Source organism: Strigops habroptila, chromosome 5, assembly GCF_004027225.2.
Source record: "Strigops habroptila isolate Jane chromosome 5, bStrHab1.2.pri, whole genome shotgun sequence".
Taxonomy (NCBI): domain Eukaryota; kingdom Metazoa; phylum Chordata; class Aves; order Psittaciformes; family Psittacidae; genus Strigops; species Strigops habroptila.
In genome coordinates, this window is record NC_044281.2 from 67090958 (window position 1) to 67111698 (window position 20741).

At 53.8% G+C, this 20741-nt stretch overlaps 1 protein-coding gene across 1 annotated transcript; it reads right to left on the reverse strand.

Annotated features, from left to right (window-relative positions):
- Positions 1-317: 317 nt before the first annotated feature.
- Positions 318-18455, reverse strand: ABCC2 (ATP binding cassette subfamily C member 2). Its single transcript, XM_030487771.1, has 32 exons — positions 18354-18455; positions 17630-17803; positions 17037-17162; positions 15382-15516; positions 14855-14977; positions 14473-14528; positions 14011-14242; positions 13205-13389; positions 12427-12604; positions 11703-11957; positions 11162-11227; positions 10514-10651; positions 10023-10169; positions 9684-9772; positions 9533-9595; positions 9219-9345; positions 8875-9051; positions 8605-8772; positions 8124-8310; positions 7164-7296; positions 6640-6745; positions 6139-6358; positions 5527-5681; positions 4398-4553; positions 4096-4295; positions 3349-3475; positions 2890-2991; positions 2652-2795; positions 2237-2395; positions 1821-1987; positions 1272-1466; positions 318-865 (listed from the first exon to the last, which is right to left on the reverse strand). Exons 1-32 carry the CDS (start codon positions 18393-18395, stop codon positions 736-738), a joined length of 4662 nt encoding a protein of 1553 aa, XP_030343631.1. The 5' UTR covers positions 18396-18455; the 3' UTR covers positions 318-735.
- Positions 18456-20741: the final 2286 nt, after the last annotated feature.

Consider the following 20741-nt stretch of genomic DNA (forward strand, 5'->3'; position numbering starts at 1 on the left):
GTCAGTGTAGCATGCACACGTGCCTGCACTACAGTCAGGGTTGCAGGCTGGAGCCACAGCCCAAAATCTGCCCTGCTAATGGTTAGGGTAGCCCCAGGGACTGCCTCATGTATTTGCACTACAATCAAAGACAGCTGTAGCCATGGGGCATCCAAGCAGACCCTGGCTTCTCCACCTCCACTGCCAGAGAGTAGCTGGTGTTCATGCCTGGGTACAGCTGTGCCACTCCATTTGGACTCCCCCACCCATGTGTGTCTGCGTAACCTGTGTTACCAGCTTCCCCCAAACACGAGTCAGGTTTAAAGCTAATCCGAGGCTCATTTAGCATGCCTTAAAGTCAGACTTTAATTGTAAGACTAGAAACAGTTACAAAAGTAAATAAATTATTCACTCTCAGATTAAACTGTAAGTTTCATTCCATGGTGCTAAAGCATCTCTCAGCTAGATTCCCCTGGCATGGCGAAGTACAAAAACTAAGACGCCCAGGGGGTTATGGTCTCCCTGTCTGGCAGACAACATTTCCCTTCTATCCTGGAATAAATCAGACAGCTCCAGACCCTGGTGTGCACAGCAGGCAGGGTGTGGGAGCAAGGTTAACAGCTCATGAGTCCATATCTTCTGTCCCAGAGAAGCCACTCTCACTGCTTCCCAGCCGCCAGGAGATGCCGGTGCCTGCCTGGTGAGTGCCAGCAGGAGCGAGCTGCCTGTGTGCACACTGCACGCTGCTCGCTCCGCCTACAGCATGGTGGTTTCTGCGTTTGTGATGCCGGCGTCCTTTGCCATCGAGGAGAACGTGCCCTGATTCCTGAGCAGCTCCTCAGGGCTGTCGAATTCCACAATCCTCCCGGCCTGCAGCACCATCACCCTGGCAGCAGAAAATAGGAAGCCCTGAGCTCCTGGGATCCGATCTGAGTGCGCTGCTGGCACCGGCACTACAACCCACCGACCCTCACCCCTCCTGCCGCCACGTTGTGTGGTTCACGTCCTCTCAGCACAGAGGTGAGGAGGGCACAGCTCTGCTCCCTGTGACAAACACCTCTATGGCCTGTTGCTGTAAAGGATCCCCAAAAGTGCTTCTCCCCACAAAGGCATAACTACTGCATGGATATCCCTTCCCATCCCTCTATTTTTCTCTCCTAGAGCCTCTGTATATTGTGGTGCCAGGCACTGCATCCACCCCTGCCTCTCTGGCTGCATCCTTGCTTCTGCTGCTGGCCACTTCTCTTCCCATCTGAGGAGTCCAGATCCCCATTCCACTTGTCCCACAGTACCTGTTGCTGTCCATGATGGTGTGGAGGCGGTGGGCAATAGTAAGGACAGTGCAGTCAGCAAACTCGCTCCGGATCGTTGTCTGGATTAAATGATCGGTTTCCAGATCTACGGCTGCTGTTGCTTCGTCCAGGATGAGGATTTTGGCTTTGCGGAGAAGGGCCCGGGCCAGGCACACCAGCTGCCTCTGACCCACACTGGGATGAGGTGGGGAATAGGAGTTACCAGGTGGACACCAGCAGGGCTTCTGCAAGCCTATTGCCACACTGCCCTGACCCCAGTCCATGCCTGCCCAGCCCTCCCTGGCCTTCCCCCACTGATCATCTGGCACTCTGAGCACCACATCCCTCAGCATCTTGCTCTCTGGACCGCCATGGAAGGGTTGGCTCATGCTGGCTCCCCCACAGCCCTGACTCTTGGACTGTTTCTTCCCACCTTCATTCCCAGAAGGTTCTGTGCCCTCATCCCTGGACAGCCACTGCTGTTCCAGGCTGGCTCTTGGGACCAGGAGAAGGGAGGGGAGCTGGGCATGCCCCCAGTCATCTGCTCACCTCAGGTTCTCCCCTCCCTCGCTCACAACATAGAACAGCCCCTTGGGAAGGTCTTGCACATATGTCTTCAGGTGGGCCAGCTCAAGAGCCTTCCAGACCTCCTCATCTGTGTACTGGTCAAACGGGTCCAGGTTCATCCGCAGAGTGCCAGTGAAGAGCACGGGGTCCTGCCAGGGACAGCACCATGTTCAGCCATGCCACAGCCATTCAGCAGCGGCAATGGCTCCAGGCCCCCGAGTCTGGCCACATCCAGCCCCCACTGCTGCCTGCAGCTGGGCAGGGGAGGTGGCAACAGCATGCTCACAGGTCCTTGGGCACTGCAGCATTGAGGGATGCACTAAGGGCAATGCCCAGGGAACAGAGCCTGGGGAGCCCATGCACCAGTGGGACAAGGAAAGGTGTGGAGCACAGCTCACCTGGGGGATGATGGTGAGGTTGCTGCGCAGGTCATGGAGGCCAATCGTCGCTATATCCACCTCATCGATGAGGATCATCCCGCCAGCAGCCTCGAGCACCCGGAAGAGGCAGTTGGTGAGGGAGGATTTTCCAGCCCCAGTCCGGCCCACAATCCCAATCTGTGGAAGCAGCGATTTAGACCAGCTGCCAGGGTGGAAGGAAACAGGGCAGATGCTCTCCATGTTGGTCTGGTGGGCCTTCCCATCTTTCAGACTGTCTCCTATGGTCCCTGCCCTGCAGCTCCAGTCCGCAGGAGCCACATCCCGTCACCATCCATCCCCAGCCCACAGGCTGAAGCCAAGAGGACAAAACCAATTCTAACACAGTGTCACTCTGGAAAGAGCGCAGTGAGGGCAGAGGCAGAGGAGTCCTCACCTTCTCGGTGCTCCCAATGTTGCAGGTGATCCCCTGAAGAACCAGCTCCAGTTCGGGTCGGTACCGAACTTTGTAGTCAACGAACCGGATCTCCCCTTTGCTGGGCCAGCCACGGGGTGGACGCTTTTCTGTCACCCATGGCGCCTGGGGACACGGGAGCGTTAGGAGGGCTCCACCCTGCAGTGCTGGGTAGCACCAAGCTGTGTGGCAGGTGTTTGTCTCACCCTGGTCTCCTCACCTCGTTCTTCACCTTCATGTACTCGTGTACCCGCTCCACAGCCACAATGTTCGTCTCCAGCTCCGAAGATGTCCGCACCAGCCAGTTCAGTGTCTGGGTCACCTGCATGGCAAAGCCAGAGGATGCAGAGCTCAGTGGGACCCAGGAGCAACCACCTTACACCTCAACTCGGCCCAGGCATGAGCATCCCTGTCCTGGCCCCTAGCTCTCCACTCCCCAGCCACAGCCCCATCTCCCCAGCTCTTCAAAAGCTTTGCTGCAGCATCTCTGATCCACAGCAGGATGTTGCTCCTTCCCATGTACACCCCTCACACTGGGATGTGTGCTCCCCTGGCTCCATAGCAGCTCCCCAGGTGATGGGACACCCCAGCTAATCCCTCTCCATGGATCAGAGCTGGAGGCAGGGCAGCATCCTGCAGAACAGCCCTGTCCTGAAATCAGAAGCTTTCAGTGACTCACATTGAGGGCGGAGGAGATAGACAGACCCACGATGCCGCCCTGCAAACTGCCCTTTGAGATCACGGCTAGAAGTGCGGAGAAGAAGACCACGAGGCTCCCAACGAACTCCAGACGGATGGCCAGCCACCTGCACCAGGAGAGGAGGCTGAGGGGCGGTGGGAGAGGCACCTGCCTGTGCTCAGCACAGGGCCCACCAGTAAGACCAGCACCCCACCAGCATCCCTGCGCACCCAGGCCTGAACCCAGCGCTCCTGCACCTACATGGGATTTGTGGCCAGTTCTGCAAGCAGGTTCACTTCATCTGTCAGACTATGTCTCACACATAACCTCATGTGCTGGTGATGCCGTGCATCAGAGGAGCCTCAGCTGTACAACCCTCACACACCCGAAGCATCTACCAGTAACACACCAACACATAGTGCCCCTACTGCACTCACACTTGACCTGGAGCGCTGGCCTCTTCCCAAAACCCACCAAGAGCATCTCAGCCCTTGACAGTGCAGGTCACCCTGCCCAGGCTCCAGACACTTCACAGGGGGCCACACTCCAGCTTTCCAAATCATCCTAAAATGTCTCTTCCTACAAGATGGCAACATTAGCCCAAGCTCCCCTAGTTCTTATGCAGACCCTGAGTCCTGAGATCAAGAAGAAGGACTGCAGCATCTCAGGGACCTCCCTCAGAACCCAGAAGCCCCTGGGCAGAGGTGCTGCAGGCTGTGCATAAGGGGCCCAAGGGGTAAAACTCACCTATTTGAGATTATCCAGGAGTAAACACTTTTCTGGTTTATGTCCATGATGACCTCATTTTGCTTCAGGAACCGTTTCTGGTGTCCGTAAGCCCGGATCACGGAAAGGCCTGACACTGTCTCACCAAAGTGGGAGTAGATGGGAGACCTGGTGACAGAATCCAGACGCCGTAGCTGGCGTGACGTGGAGACATAGAAGCGCTGAAATGAGGGACACAGCTTGGTTACCAACACAAAGCCCGGCAGTGACCAAGATACTGCTCTAAGCAGGGCAGAAGCTTCTCTCAAACCCCAGTTACTCACCAGCACAAAATAGTAGAAGATACTCAAGGGAATGATAACGACAGCAAAGAATGGGGTGGCCAGGGTGATCATGAGCAGTGTGCTAACGATGCCCATGAAACAGGAGAGCCAGGTGCGGAAGGACATGGGGATGGTCTCATCTATTGTGAAGATGTCCTGGAGCATATGGAGAAATGTGAAGAAGCGGTCAGTGACTCGAGAGAGAGGGAGGAACCCAACCCCACACATACAGGTTCCTACACACTCGTAAGGCAACACAGTGCCAGACACTTGCAAGAATATTGGATGACACTGCATTGGTGTTAGGGTCACAAGCCCAGTTAGGGCCACAGGTCTTTGGGAATGGCTGGTTTAACGGAGAAGCTTCCTATAATAACCCATTTTTGCATAGACTAGCTTTGGGAACTGCACCTTCATCTGGACTGAGGATGCAGGAGCAGGAATTAAGGCCGAAAGAGGGACAGGGCTGACTCCAGGTCCATGCAGGTGCACCCAGGTCTCCAGCCGGTCATCATCCGTCTGCTATCTGAGCACCACATACTTCTCACCTCAGAGTAAACCCAGCAGGCCCATAGGCTTGCTCTCAAGAGAGATTTTTATTCCCCCAAATTAAGAGGTGGCACCAAAGGAAGAAGTGGAGTAGCAGCACACTAGAAACTACTTGTCTGTATTCTCACTCCTTTCTTATTTTCTCTTTGTTTTATGAGTTTCATTTACACAGCAAAGACTGTATATTTGTTCAGAGTCCATAACCAGAAGGACATCTCATTATGGGACATGAGCTCTAGACTCCTACCTCTCCTGGTAATCTACTTGGGACCCTCTTCGTATTTCCCTCTTGACCAAGTGGTCCCAAACCAGGACACACTATCCAGGTGTGGCCTCCCTAGCATTGAGCAGAGGAGACAATAACTTCCTGTGATTTGCTGGCCACTCTTCTCCTAGCATAGCCCAGGATGTGGTTTGCCTCACAGTCAGCCTCACATCCACAATGCCTTTTTGGCCCCTTCCAGGCCCTGATCTGGGCTTGTCAGTTCAGTGCTGAACAGCAACAGGGTCATGCTGCCACCCAACGCTCTTCATACCTGCTGGAACAAACAGCTTCTCCTTGTTGGGGCTGTTCTCTTACCTTGGCAAACCTATTCACAATGCGGCCTATCGGAGTCGTGTCAAAAAAGCTCATGGGCACACGCAGGATGTTGCTGAGCAGTTGCTGGTGCATCACCCGGGAGGCTTGCGTGGCACCGTAGGAAGACAGGACGGTTGCAAAGAGCACTAAGAGAGCTGCAAGGACAGTACAGGACGGTCATCACCAACTCATATGTTACACTGGCCCCAGGCACCCTTTGGCTCAAGGGACAAATCAAGCAGCTCCAAGGCAGCAGCTCTGCAGTAAGCCACTGTGATAGTCCCGCATCCCATCTTCTTGGGAGGCCCCAGTAATTGTGTCCCACCACAGGGGAAGAACACTGAACCCTCTTGGAAAGCCTTGGGCCCTATCTCCAAACTGATTAAGGACAGTCTTCAACCTAAGGGGCTACACAGACTTCCTGGGACAATCTATGCTGGCCTCAGACTAGTATCTGTCTCTAGTTCATCCAGGAGCTGGAAGAAAGGCAGCAGCATGCAAAGGAGCACGATGCTGGCACCCCTGCTCATTGTTGCACTGCTGGCTGCAGGCCTTGCAAGCCATACCCCTTGTAGCTGAGGTGAACGGGATCCCCTGTGCTCCCACACTCACCCTGTGACATCCCCAGCGCCCCAAAGACACCGATCCGTAGGTCTCGCTGCTGCACGGGATAGGTCTGGTTCAGATAGCGTTGCGCATCGTCCGTCCAGGCGCTGAGCCACAGGTTGGTACCCACGTAGGCAGCGTACTGTCCAACATAGCCCATGGCAATCCAGAAAGAATACCACAAGCCAACAGCACGCAGGTACCGCATGTACATGGAGAGCTTCACCTGTAGACCAATTCAGCCCATCACCGCTGCCCAGCAAATGCAGCCAGTGGCACCCAGTACAACCTTGGGACTCCTGCCTTGCTGCCCGTGGTGCTCTCCTCCACCACCTTGCCCACCACTCTGTCTCCTTCAGTGTCTCTTGGCTGCAGTGAGGCCACAAGCAGACAGCACCGTCTTCTCTGAGCCACAGTTGGGTCTCGCAACACTCAGCCAGGGCAGCACAGCACTCCATTCATCCATCCATCCATCCATCATCCATCCATCCATCCATCCTCCTTTACCTTGCCAGTTTCCACAGCTTCTTTCTCAATCAGTTTCTGGCCCTTCACATTCTTGGGGGGCTCCTCCTGGGCCTTCTTCCAGGAATTGGTGCTCCTTTTACTAACACTGCAGGGAGGTGATGGGCACCATTAGTCACAGGGTGCTGGATGGGTCCTACTCTCCTGGGGGCCCACCCCTATGCTGCACTGGGACTCAAGTGCTAGAGCCCTCTGGGAAAGAATGTCCTAACTGGGGCAGCTTTGAATGAGCCTTGTGGAAGCCCTGGGCATTTGCAGCCATGAAATCATAGCACTCATCCCCAAAAGCAGAACCAGCCAGCAGCGTGAGTTTCAGGGAAGACCACGGGGTAAGGCTGTGACACACTGATGTAAGTAAAGGCAAGATCAGATGCTCCAGCTGGTGATAGGAGCAGGGAGGGAGGGAGGCTTCCAGCAGGAACCTCCCCAGGAAGCCCCCAGACTCCTGTCTCCAAGGGAGCAGTGCAGGGGGCAGGGGAGAGCTGAGTGCTCAGGTCTTCAGTCACCTGCGACTGAACTCCTTCCGATGGATGCTGGCCTCTCGCTTCAGGGTCATGGTCACCACATCATCAGGGCCCTCTTCCACACAAGGGTCAATATCTTCATCACCCTGCTGTTCATCCCCAGCTAAAGCAACACCTACAAGCACAGGCATGAGGGAAGGTAGGTTTAGGCACTGAGGAGAGAGCAGATCCCATGCACCACACAGATATCTGCTACACCCCAGGCTCAGCCTGTTCTACCACCACACAACGCACCTTCTCTAACACTGCTGCAAACCCAGTACAGCAGCAAGAGGAAGAAATCCATTGTGTTGAAGGGAGAACTGACAGGGGACACAGGGCTAAAGGCCTGCGTGGAGGTAGTCCCTGCTGCTGACTTAACCCAGTACCACTGGTGGGACCTCAAGCAGAGATTTGTGCTGGTTAATAGATGCAAGATCTGGAAGGTCCTATCACTCCCATTCAGGAGCATCTCTTTGAGCAGATGGAGGTGGGTCCTGTGGGGATGGACTGGGAAAAGCCAGGCTTCAGCTGGAAAACTGGCGTGAGCATCCACCTGACTGGCACCACTCCTCCCCATAGCACTGAGGGACATGATAAAGATGAACTGTTGTCCAACAGCATGTTTAGAATGAACCACAGGATCTTTCTCACCCCAGCATCACTAAGGTATGGAGCCTGTTGCCATGTAAGATTATAGGACCCATAAAACATAAATGAACTAAAAAGGGAGTAAAAAAAATTAGACAGGTCCTTTGCTGGCTGTTCAACCCAATGCCTGGGTGCAAATCACAGGCATCAAAGCCCAAAGTTCTTCGGCTGCAGATTGCCAGAAGCTGGGAAGGATTCACAGCAGCCACCACTGGCATTTGGGCTGGACAGGGCCAAATCAGACTGACAGATCAGGTCTTGAGATTTTCATATCCCCAGGACACGCACACAGCCCCGCTGTGTTCCCAGTACCTGTGGTGTCCTTCTCTGAAGCATTTTCCTCCTGGCTGCCATACAAGTTCAGAAACTGGGCAAAGGCCCCTCTGTTCGCAAGCAGGGTGCCATAGGAGCCTTGCTCGGACACTGCTCCTGCCACCATCACCACAATGTTATCAACCTGGGGCAGGAAACTGATACTGTGCGTCACCAAGATCCGAGTCTGCAATAAAGTGGTTGCAGGGTAGTGAGTATCGTAGAACTCTGTGGCCCCCAGGCATGGGCTTGCAGGCTCTCCATCCCCTACTTATGGACCTCTCTGCTTATCAACACCTGGCTATGGCGACACAGGACACCCCTCTGGTGACCCATAAGGCCTCTCCTGCTTGCTGCAGCCCCTGTGCTGGAAAGCCACAGGACCCCTCTCTTCCCAAGCAAGCAACCTCAGACTTCCAGACACCATTCCAGTGCCATCCCTGCCTAGCTGGGTGGTGGAGAGGAGGGCAGGAGTGCTCACCTTCTTTTGCAGCAGCCCTTTTGGCCCCAGCACATGCTCAAAGAGGTACTTGCCGACGTGAGCATCCACAGCAGACAATGGGTCATCCAAAACGTAGATGTCTGCATTGCTGTACACTGCCCGGGCCAGGCTGACTCGCTGCTTCTGGCCCCCACTGAGGTTAATGCCCTGAAAAGGAAAGGACATCTGTGAGCACTGGGCTGGCACAGGGCAACAGCTCTGTGTTCTGCTGCAGTGCTCTGGGCAACCCATAGTACCCAGGGCTGATACCTTCTCTCCAATCTCTGTCTGGTCACCTGCAGGCAGCAGTTCTAGGTCTGGAAGGAGGGCGCAGGCTTTGATGACCTGCTGATACCTGGCTTCATCCAGTTCTGACCCGAAAAGGATATTGTCTTTCAGTGTGGCATTCTGGATCCAGGCCTGCTGCGGCACATAAGCTAGGGAGCCCTGGAAAGAGAGAGACAAGAATAGCTACCTCACCAGAGCATCAGCCTGAGCACTGACACCTCCTGTACCCTGTCCTTGCCCGAAGGCACCACTCTATGACCAATCCTGCCCTGCTGCCTTCCCACTGAGCTTCCAAGCAGCTTCCTGTGCCAGCCAGCTCCTCTCACCTGGATGTTGATGTGTCCCTTCATATGCTCCATCTCCCCAAGCATGGCTGACACCAGCGAAGACTTGCCTGACCCCACAGCTCCCACGACTGCCACAAGGCTCCCAGGTGTGATGTTCAGGTCGACACTGCAAAGACAAGAGGGTATCAGCACTGCCAGGTCACCCGGCAGCTCCTAAATGGGATCAGCAGAGAGCAGTGTCTCTGGGGCACTCACTTGTAGCAGCACTGTGAGAGGTGACTGCCAGCCCCAACTTGCACACGGAAGGACTCCAAATCCCCACCCATCTGCCCCAGCATGCACAGAGCACTCACTCTCTTATTGCAGCATCCCCATCCTGATCCCAGGCAAAGGTGGCCTCCGAGAAATGCACGGCGCTGCCTGTCAGAAAAGAGCCACCTCTCAGGGCTGGGAAAGACCAGGGTTGGGCCAGGTTGGGCCAGCCCATGACCCACAGGGAGTAACCTGCCTTCAATGGGGCTGTGGTGGATGGCTGAGGTGTCCAGGTCTTCTCTGCCCAGGTAGCGCTCCAGTCTCGCATTCGAAACATTGGTCTGTCATGGCAGAAAGAAGATGGCCCCATAAGCAGAGCACACAGACATACACACAGTCCTCAACCAAGCACCAGCCCCAGCCTCTGAGCGCCTGTGTCACATACGTGAGTCCTGAACCACACCACTGCTGGCAGAATCCCGTGCACTGACCCCTGGGTGTCCAAGGCCCAGGTTCATCACACATGTGAGCCCCATGTGCTGGTTTGGGCAGAGGTATCATAAGATCCCTATGCCCAATGTGAGGGCTGACCTGCACCACGGAAGAGATGACCAAAGGCAACATGGTCATGGGGAAGCGCAGCACGTTGAAAAGGGAGATGGCAGTAAAGGCCTTCTGTGCATCAAGGACATTGTTCGGATCCGCCAGCACGTAGACAGCAAAGCTGGCTAAGGAGACCTAGAACAGATAGCAGGGAAAGGCACTATCAGTGTAGTTGTGTGCAGCCCGGACCCTCATGATCCCCTATGGCCTCAGCAGGGCCATCCTAATGGGGACCTGTTCCCCTCCTGCTTCCCTTATTCTTTGGGCCCCATCTCACCACTCTGATGGGACCCCTTTCCACCACAGCTCTCCTGCCAGCAGCCAGGACCATACTCTGCATCCCAAGCATTTGTCAGCCAGCCGCTTCCTCACTGCAGGAGCACTCCAGCTGAGGTTCCCAATCTTTCCCACCCCCTTGGACACAGCCCAACCCCAGCTCTGAGGAAGATGCAGCCCTCCCCAAGCTTGTTGGCACTCACAAGGAAGGGGGCACAAGTGAAGACGAAGATGGAGACTGACTGCAGGTAACTGAAGTTCAACAAGTCCTTGAGCTCACGTGCCCGGATATCATTGATTCGTTTCTCAAATGAGGACTCCCAGGCAAAAAGCTTCAGGATCTGTGGGATGAGCAGGGTGAGCAGACGCTGGCCTCATGGGAATGTCGACCTCCACACTCAGCCTGCTAGTGGCCAGCACCTGGCCAGCTCCTAGCTTGCTCAGAAGCCTGGTTGGCCACTGCATCTCCCCTCTCCTGAACTGCCCCGTAGCTTATAGCACTTGTCCACGGCACACGCACTACCTCATCCTCGGCTTACAGGTCACTACCAGCCCCTCTGCTCCATGGCAGCCAGCTCAGCAGCACAGCCGCCCAGGAAACCCCCAGAAAATCCTCTCTTGGCTCCCAAGTCTTGGTCTGGGTACTCAGAGCTCTTCCCCATCCAACCTTTCAAAAGGTGAGGAAGCCAAGGGAATTGCAGAGACTGAGGCTTGGCTACCCCAGACACGGGGGCCCCAAACTAGACTATAACACCGGTGCTGTACGGTTATACAGGTGTGATACCTCCAGGTACAGTGCACCATGACGATGGGTGCAGCAGCTGCCCGGGGATCTCCACACCACTGCTCACCTTGATTCCGTTGAGGATTTCACTCATTATTTTCATTCGTTCATCCTTGTTCTTCATGTTCCTCACCTGCAAAAAGAAGAGCCAGAGGTCACCTAAACCAGACAGCAGCTCACCCTTTGAAATACATCTGGGCTGTCACAGAGAAGAGAAAGGTGGGCTCCACAGCACAGAGAAGCCATTTCACAAAGCTGGACCTTGGCTCCCTGGGGCTCTGGGCAACATGGGGAAAACTAGCACCCTGTCATCAAGTAGAAGCTAAAGCTTTATTTTATGGTTGGCAATATCTCGCTTTCAATCCTCAAGGCGGCACCCAGCCCTGTTCAAGTTCAGCTGCAATGGTAGAACCGGCCTCCAGCTCATCTCAGCTGGTCACCCCTTGGCTCAGGCTAGAGACACCCCCAGCCCATGTCAGATGAACTTCCTAGGCTGGGAAAGATCCACAGCAAAACAGGGAAGGGAAGAGAGGGTGGAAATGAGTCAGGGGAGCAACAGTGAGCCTCAGGAGTGGGAGGCCAGGGAGGATCTTGCACCGACCACTGACCTGGATGGTTCTGGACTTGCCAACCAGGAACGCATTTATGGGGATGAGCAGCACCATGACCACGAGGCCAGCCAGGACAGAGGGGCCCAGCTCTGCCCATAGGAAGACAATGGCCAGGATGATTTGCAGGGGGGATGACCACAGCTGGTGAAGGAAGTTGGCCATGTCCATGAACCTCTGGGCATCAGCTGACATCAGATTCACAGTCTCTCCCACTGTAGACTCCTTGCGGGTGGCACCAGACATGGTGAGTGCCTGGAGAGAGAAAGCACAGTCACTGCACAGGCTGGGAGCAGCCTGGATGCCAGCAGCATGGCGCGGAGCAGGGAACTAGCAGGCCAGGCAGAAACTGCTCCTGGGTTTGGTCCTAGTGCCTCTGCTGGCCATAGGTGCTGTCATCACTGCCTGCACACCAGGAGCCACTGGATGCTGTGGTCAAAGGAACACATCCTCTTGCAGCAATCCTAGCAGCAGCTGCTCTGAAGAGAAACCTCCCTTGGCCCCTGATAGTTGTCCAGCACAAGGCTGCAGCATGCAGGTCTCAGACACAACCAGCACCAACAGTGTCCCCAGTGCTGGGTGGGTGTCCCACAAGCCAAGCTCTCCCTGTGCATACACAGCATACACCCCAGTTGCCCTAGGTTGATGGGGCAGGCAACAGATGCCGGTATCCTCAGCCCAGCTTAGAGGAAGCCAACAGGAGTGATGACAGGGCCATACCAACCTTCTTGTAGATGGCAGCGATGAGACTGGCACGCACTTGTATGCCAAGGTTGAAGCACAAGGTGAAGTACTGCTGCAGGCAGATGGACTGGATCAGAGCCACCAGGAAAAGTAGGATGGCATACAGATAGCCCTCCCAGGCAAAGGCCTCCTCATCTGACACAAAGGCGACCAGCAGTCTGGAGGGTAAAGAAACCTATGAGGCCCCCAACCTATGGAGACAGACCAGAGAAGGACACTCCAAACCAACACAGGAAGAGCATGCTCATGAGAGGGGTGACAGAGATCCTGCCACAGACAGCTGGCTCGATGCTCAGCAAGGGAGGGACTTCCGCTCTGCCATGCCTGTTGTGCCAGAGACAACATGCATTTCACATTCAGCAGTGGGTCACTAATGTCAGATCATCCAGAGAGACTGTGCAGCTCTGCAGAACAAACCATGCAGGTCCTGTTGGGATGAGTTGGGCTGATTCATGAAGGCCCCAAAGAAGAGATTGTCTCCAGGGAAGGAGCAGGACTGCATAACAAATGAAGCAGGGAGCAGGAAGCAGGATACAATCCATAAGAGTTGTCAGCCAGCTCTGATCAGTTCTTCATTAAACTGCAGCCCAGCACATTCTCACACCTTTGGTGAGGGCACAAAAAGTCCCCAGGGTGTGGGGCTGGGAGACATACACCTATGGAGGTGGTGGGGTTGAATGCAGCGCACACAGGGAGGTGGTGGGACCGGGTGCAAAGCCAGGGCAGAGCATGGACACAGACAGAGATAAAGGACTCACTTGAGCAGCTGGGGGCTGACAAACACAATTGTATCATGCACCAGCTTGAAAATCACCGCCAGCAGGAGGTTCTGCCAGAAGGTCTTGCACAGGGTTTTCATCAGCCAACCCCTGGGGTAATCCTTGGAAGGGCCAGAGCCTCCTTTGTCTCCCTTCTTCTTCTTCTTCTTCGGCTGCTTCTCCTCCTAGAGGGAAGCCCACACAGAAGTAAAGGAGCTGGTTGTGCAGGCTCCCTGCACCAGCAAGGATGCTCCCAGGGCAGTGCCACACACCCCTGACCAGGTATCCTGAATGAAGCCTTAGCTCTACCTCCCATCATGTTCCCTCTCACTGATTTCTGCTCATGTCATACACCTCCAGTACTAACACCTCTCTTGTGTGGCAAAGACAACCGCAAAATCCAGACCAGTCTGAACCTCTCAGGCCAAAAATCAGGCACCCCAGAAAGAATCAGAGGCCAGGGGTGATCACAGATTGATGTTCACTCTGACCTCATTGCTGGGAGGTGTCTAGTGTAGGGAAAGACAGAGATAAGGTAGCTGCTTGTACTGCAGACTTGAGGGTGGTTCCTGTCTTTCTGTAGGGCAGAAGGATGGGAACTTTCTTGGTCTCTCAAAACATGAAGATCTGCTGAAAACAGGTAAGACCCTGTCATAGGGTTCCCCCATCCTTGCCCATAGCCCTGCAGAATCAAACTGAAGAAAACCCAGCAAAGGGGGCTGCAGGGAGGTGAGGTGACCCTAGTCCCCAGGGCTGGACCTGAATCTCTCAGTCCCATGCAAGGCCAGCAGTAGGAAGGGATTTACCAGCACCAGGACGTCTTGGCTCTGGGCCTTGCTTATGTTGTTCACATGGTCCGAGTCACCTTCCCGGCGTCTTTTCTTGCGTTTCCGTTTCTCCAGCTCTGCTTGTGCCTTCCTCACCCCAGTCTTCATGTGCTTCTCAAAAACAGTGTAAAGAGACTGCGTCTTGTCTTTAGCTTTCAATTCCCAGACATCCTCTATCTCCAAGGGCTTCCGATAGCCCTTGTAAACGGTGCTGTGGGGCAGAGGAATCTCCCTTCAGCAAGTTTCTGCACTACACCACTTGGAGAACCCTTGCTGCAAATGCAGAGCCTTCACAACGCTGAGCTCAGGCTGCACTGAATGTGGTGCCTCTCATGACTAACTCCAAGCGTCGTGTGCTGATGGCTCCCCCAAACAGGGCTGAGCCAGCCCTAAAGCACCCCTGCATTTCACCAGCCCAACCTCCCACATGGCCCTGCTTACCTGCTGTACCATTCAAAGGTGATGGAGCTCAGGAAGGAGGCTGTCACCTCTGGGTTCTAGAGTACAAACCAAGAGATCATTGATGCTGAGGGATGGTGTTGACAAGAGCTGACTCAGCACCCCCAGCCATTAAGGAACCACAGAGGTTTCAAACTGTGCCAGCTCCAACCCATCTCACAGCCAGAAGGAGCCGCCCTTGGACACGCATGCAGATGCCCCAAGGTGCAGGCTCTAGCTCTTGCCGTGCCCCTTGCTGAAGCCCTCAGGTTTTCCCTCCCACAAGAGCCAGGAGGAGCCTGTATGGAGCCCACCCTGCCCCACGCAATGCCAGCCAGGATGCGGTACCCTGAGCCCCAATCCCACTCCCACATGGACCTCGCACCTTCTTCCTGATTTCCTTTGCTTCTGGGGCAACATCTGTGAAGCCCGAGACAAAGAAGAGCAGCAGCTGGAGCCCATAGGAGATGTAGAAAAAGACAAACCGTGGCACATTGGAGATTGGTGCCTGCAAGAATAGAGAGCCTAGGGTGACTGCTGGGGCTTGTCTCAAGGCCATCTGGTGCTCAGGGACAAGGTTCACCCCCAGGACAGTGAACATGGCTGAGCCCAACAGGGCTGTGCAAAACTCGCTCTGGGTCCTGGCTCAGCTTCCCTTCCCCACCCCTCCCTGCTTTTCCCTGACCTCCTCCCTTAAGTCCTTAAGAGGAGAAATTGGTTCTTATGCCTCCCCAGAGAGAGAGGGATCAATTCAAACCTTCTCAGGTCTTTTCTGGTTTCCCAAGGTCCCTAGGGCAGCTGGGACCTCAGTGAGCTCAGCTGAGAGCTTGTCAAAAGATGCAGTCTGAAGGGACTTCATTTGGGGACAGAACAAGACCGTGGGGAAGCAGAGAGCTTCCTGCCAAACCCAACCTGCAGGGCTCTCCGGAGGAGTGACTGGAATGGCAATATCCCACAGAGCAGGGACAGTATCCAGAAGCAGAAAAGTATCCCCGAGTCTCTGTGCAAGCAGAAGCGTCGCGCATCGTGGATCAGCAGGACCAGGAGCTGAGGGAAGGAAAATCAGAGGTTGAGGTACGGTTGAAGGACTGGGTCTGCACCTTGGAGTTAATTGCATAGTGCAAAGGTTTATTTTAAGAAGACATAAGATCAGGCTCCTCATGGGAAAAGCAAGGGCTGAAGGTACCCTGACGCTATTTCTCTTTTTAGTTGTTCTCACCCCAGATTTTCAGACATGCCCAGCTGTGAGGTGTCACACCCTGTCTCCTGCATATTGCCTTCAGACCTGGAACTAAAGCCAGATCAGAGGCCCAGCAGCACAGCCTCCCGGAGCAGTTCCCTTGCCTTATAATCTCACATGAACTCTACGCATGAAAATAAATGACATGACAAAATACGAAAGATAGCAAACAGGGGTGTTACTTTTGCTTTTAAGTGTAGCTCTTCAACATTTTGGCTTTAAGACTGTTAGACTATCCCATGTCTCACTGTTGTGGTTTAAGCCCAGCTGGTAACTCAGAAGCAAGCAGCCGCTCACTCACTCCCCCCTGTTCTTCCCCCCCCCCCCCGCTCCCGGAGGGATGGGGAAAAGAATTGAAAGAATGTAACTCCCACAGGTTGAGGTAAGAGCAGTCCCGCAACTAAAGTATAATACAAAACCACTACTGCTACCACCAATAACAATAATGATAAGGGAAATAACAAGGGGAGAGGATACAATTGCTCACCACTCGCCGACCGATACCCAGCCCGACCCGAGCAGTGATCTGGGCCTTCTGGGTAACTCCCCCCCGTTTATATACTGGGCATGACGTGCCATGGTATGGAATACCCCTTTGGCCAGTTTGGGTCAGGGGTCCTGCCTCTGCTTCCTCCTGGCTTCCCCTCCTCCCTGGCAGAGCATGAGACTGAGAAAGTCCTTGATCGGAGTAAGCATTACTTAGCAACAACTAAAAACATTGGTGTTATCAGCGTTGTTCCCAGGCTGAAAGCCAAAACCACAGCACTGCACCAGCTACTAAGAAGGAGAAAAAATGACTGCTGTAGCTGACCCCAGGACACTCACACGTCTGCAACTTTCCATGCACATATTCCATCAAGCTAATAGCCCCTATGTCCTCAGCTCTCTCCTCTTCCTGGGTATCCTGTGGCACTTCCTGATGCTCCACACAAAACTGAGCGTCAAGCCATAGGAAGCTGTGAGACATCAGAGCAGCAAGCCATAGTCTGACGTTCACGCTGTGCAATCAGTCTCTGTGAATCCCACACTGCTGCTACCAAGGCTTCAGCCAGAAAGCTCAGCTGCCCTCGCAGGCACAGTATCTATGCCAGTTTTAAGGATAAAAGGAGGAACACTGTACAAATGGACACCTGCCCTCAACCTATCGCCCTCGTGCACCACCCACACCAGTTCAGGGCTAGTCCCTACCCACTTTCCAGGCTATATCTACCTCCTGGACACGGCTTCCCGCTGAGCTCTGTGCTAGAGAAGTGTTCTGATGCTTGGCCCTGCAACCTCACACCCTGTCCCTTTGGTGGCACAGCACACTGACCGGCTGATCCCTTACCCAGGTGGCAATGTACAGGCTGGGGTTTGTGTACTGCACAGCTGGCAGGGGGTCCTGCTCTGCCCCCTCTACAACCGACAGGATCAGCTCCGCCACTGCTGTCAGCATCAGCAAGGTAGTCAGCACCTGCAGAGAGAGGGGAGCAGCTATGAGGGGAGACCCAGCCCACTGTGGGCACTGGGAACCACTGGGACACAACACAGTTGGGCATAAAAGCACTGTCCCATACACCATTACACCCTTTCCAACCCAAACGTGGCCTGGGAGAGGTTTTTAAGGCCCTGTGGAGCTGGAGCACTGCCACAGGAGCACTGCCACATTTTAGGCTTGGAGGATAACAGCCCACAAGGTGAGAGACCCCGGTACACACCTCTGCCCTCCCTCCCAGTGCATCCCTGCTCTCTTATCCCTTCTGTCCCAGATATGCCTTTACGTTTCTGTCTCAGATGGTGCCCTAGCACATTGCTCCTTCTCTCCTGCACTTCTCATCTCTCCATCCCACACCAGACTCCGGTCCAGAGGCTTTCCACTCACCACCCTTCCGTCCCAGGCTGCTGCCGCCTGCCATCTGTGCCCCTTCATTCCCACTCTACCTGTTTAATGATGTAAAGTTTGGTCACGGATGATTTCTTGTCTCTGGATTTACACATAGGCAGGACCTGCCATGGACCCAAAATCCACAAAAAGCCAAGGGGGATCCAGACCAGCACAGTCTGCTGGAAACACACGGGCAGGTCGGCATCTGGGCGATCGAGGTAGGAGGCATTCTGGGAGCAGCAAGGACAGACAATCAAGTCACTTGGGATGGCTTGACCCTCACGACACAGGAGCAGCATTTCTATAGCGCCTGCCCACCCTGCTCCACCCCATCCCACCCCTCTCCTCAACACCCACCTTCCTGGCCAAGCATTTCAGCACTCAGCCAAGGTCCCAGGTGATGTCCCCCTACCCATCTATCTGCCTGAACCTGGGAGAAACTCCTCCACAACCACCACGTGCTGGAGCCAAGCCAGCCACAGCAGCTGGAACCAAATCATTCCCAAAAGGTCTGTGCAGGGTGCCCTATGCTTCCAGCTGGGCTGCAAGGCTAGAACAGGACAGGGCTCACTCAGGGAACTGTCGTTTGCATCAACACCATGTAGGCAGTGCACAGCGCTCAGTGCCATGGCAGTCCTGGATAAATAGCAGAGCCTCTGCTGATTGCCGGCAGTTGGGTCCCACTGGATGAAGAAGCTGTGAGCCTTGGGATCTGTTGCTCTCCCTGCCACTGAGCATCCTACACCAAGAACAGGTGATGGGAGTGATGCAGCCACTTACCCAAAAGACAGAGCCGCAGAACTCCTCGAGGGCTGCCGACATGGTTCAGGAGAGGAGACAGTGGCTCCTTCCCCTCGCTGCGCCTGGCTGTGAGAGTCCCGGGTGGATGCTTGGGACAAAAGTCCCCACACACCCTCAAGTAGTGCTGGGACAAAATCCCTGATGACACACAGTTGATTGTTAACTTTGTGCTATTGCACAACTCCACACACCAAGCAGTGACCAAAGGGGCTTTGAAATCCAAATGTTCTCTGGGGAAGTGAACAGAGGAAGAAAGAGGCCAAAAGGCAGATGTAAAGAGCCGCTATCACAGAGTCACTGCAGGACACCACAGCCATTGCTCAGAAATCACAGCCTTCATTGGTGCACACCAACAGAGGTAAGCTCATATGGACCTACTAAAGACACTACTTTGGTGCAACAGACCTCTCCTGCCAGAACAAGCCTGCTGAATGCTGCTAAAAAGTCCAGCAAAGGCTTTGTCTCTCAGAAGCCAGAGACAACAGGAGCCTTTTTCTCATGTGCCACCCAGCAAGGGGGCCTAGGAACTTGCAGCATCTGGTAGCTGAGCTGACCACATGCTGCAGTGGTCTTCCCAAGTCCCCAGGGTCTGGGTTCCTCTTACCAGCTTCTTCCAGCCTGTAGAGCCTGGAGACTTCCCTGCCTCTTCCTTTTGTGTCTCCCCACATCTCTATGTTGTCTGGATGTTATAGCAGCTAGCTGACCACAAAACCCATAAGGGACTTTGAATCTTCATTCTAAGGCAACTCCCAACATCTAAGATGGCCAGAGGACCATTCTCGAGGAGGGTGACTGCCACTAGATCATCACCCTGCTGGTTAGAAAGGTGGAAGTGTGGGGGCAGATACAGATGGTGGAACTGAATTTCCTTCATTTTGCATGTTCTTGAGGACCAGTAGGTAAAAGGGGACTGCAGGGTGACTGCAAGAATTCTGCTGTCTCATTGTTCATAGATTCAGTAGGTAACTTAGAAGTCAAGGATGATACAATGAGTAATTGCTCAGGAACAACCCCCTTATCATTAATACCAGAGAAGGGTTCAATGTTCAGTTCATTGGTTAATTATTATTGGTTTCTCTGATTAAATCCACTTGTTTTCGTAAATAAAGCTACTCCTAGCACTGGGTCCTCCAGGCCAGAATCAATACACTGCTGCTGAGAGCAGCAACAGATAACTGAATGAAGCAGTCACTTCCTCAGCCCTTCTCCAGAGTGCTGATAGGATTCTTCTTTCTGCTGGCACAGATGTCCTGTGGCCTTGCTCATACCCACCTGGAGCACTGCTGCCACTTGCTCGTGACACGTCCTATTTAATGCTCTGTCCCATCACTTGTCTCGTTTTCAGTATGTCACAGCCCATCCTCACCCAATCTTCAGTCTCTCATTCAGAGTTGAAGTGCTTTGCTCAGCACAGGATGCCAACTATCTTTAACGTTCAAAGCAAGCGCTCCCTCCCTTCCTCAACCCTCGTACCTGGGAAGTGCTCCTAAAAACCTCACAAAACCACCTCGCTGTCCTCCAGCTCCTTCCATAAAGCTTCCTTCACTACAATACCCAGAAAATATTCACTGGGACCAAACTAATCAAAGTGGAAAGACCTCTTTGGCCAACAATACTACACCGTTCCCCTGTGCTCCCCTGCCTTTACCCATCTGCTGTCCATCATCTTGTAAATTAGGTTTTCAAAATTAAGCAGTGCTTCAGAACTGTCTCACACAGGGTCTGGTCCAGGACAAAGGCTTCTGCAAGGCAATCGACAGGTTAGTCCAGCCCTCACTGCTCATCACTGTTTCTGAAGGGTTTGTTTCTCTGCTTGGTTCTGCTGTAACCCCATGCCTAACCCCAAGCCTTTTTTGTTTCTCTTTTTCTATAAATGTAGAAAAAAGGAAAGAAAAAACTCTGTTTATGATGCTGGGGGAGCTGTGTCAGCAGAATACTCACATTAGTTGAGCTACTGGTATCTTAATCATCACCATGACTCATGAAATCTTACAACATAAGCCATGGACTCTTAAGTCACGTATTCTGAACTACATGACCACAGATGCAAATTTAATCTTTTCTTCTTCTGACTTTGGATCCTTCCTATTGCGTGCACATCTATCAGTGCCAAAGCAGCCTCTGACACCAGCACTGAGCAGCCATTCCCTTCCCAGCTCCTGTGTTGAGAACTACCAGGTATGTTCCCAGATGTGTTTTGGAGAGACACCAATACCTCTGACAGATCCCTGTGAAAAGGTGGATGTACCCTTTGAGCTGAAGATACACCTTGGCTATAGGTATTCGATGACCCAATTCTGTTTAAGGTGACAAAAGGTGCTGCCACCTTGTCAAATATTACATTTTCCTGTACATCCTCACAGGCTA

Excerpts from the sequence above, each read along its gene's own strand:
- ABCC2 (XM_030487771.1), bottom strand. The coding sequence starts at position 18,395 with ATGTCGGCAGCCCTCGAGGAGTTCTGCGGCTCTGTCTTTTGG. Across the intron at positions 12,605-13,204 it reads GTCAGCCCCCAGCTGCTCAA|ACTGCTGGTCGCCTTTGTGT; the intron begins GTGAGTCCTTTA and ends TTTACCCTCCAG. Across the intron at positions 4,296-4,397 it reads TCTTCTACTATTTTGTGCTG|CGCTTCTATGTCTCCACGTC; the intron begins GTGAGTAACTGG and ends CCCTCATTTCAG.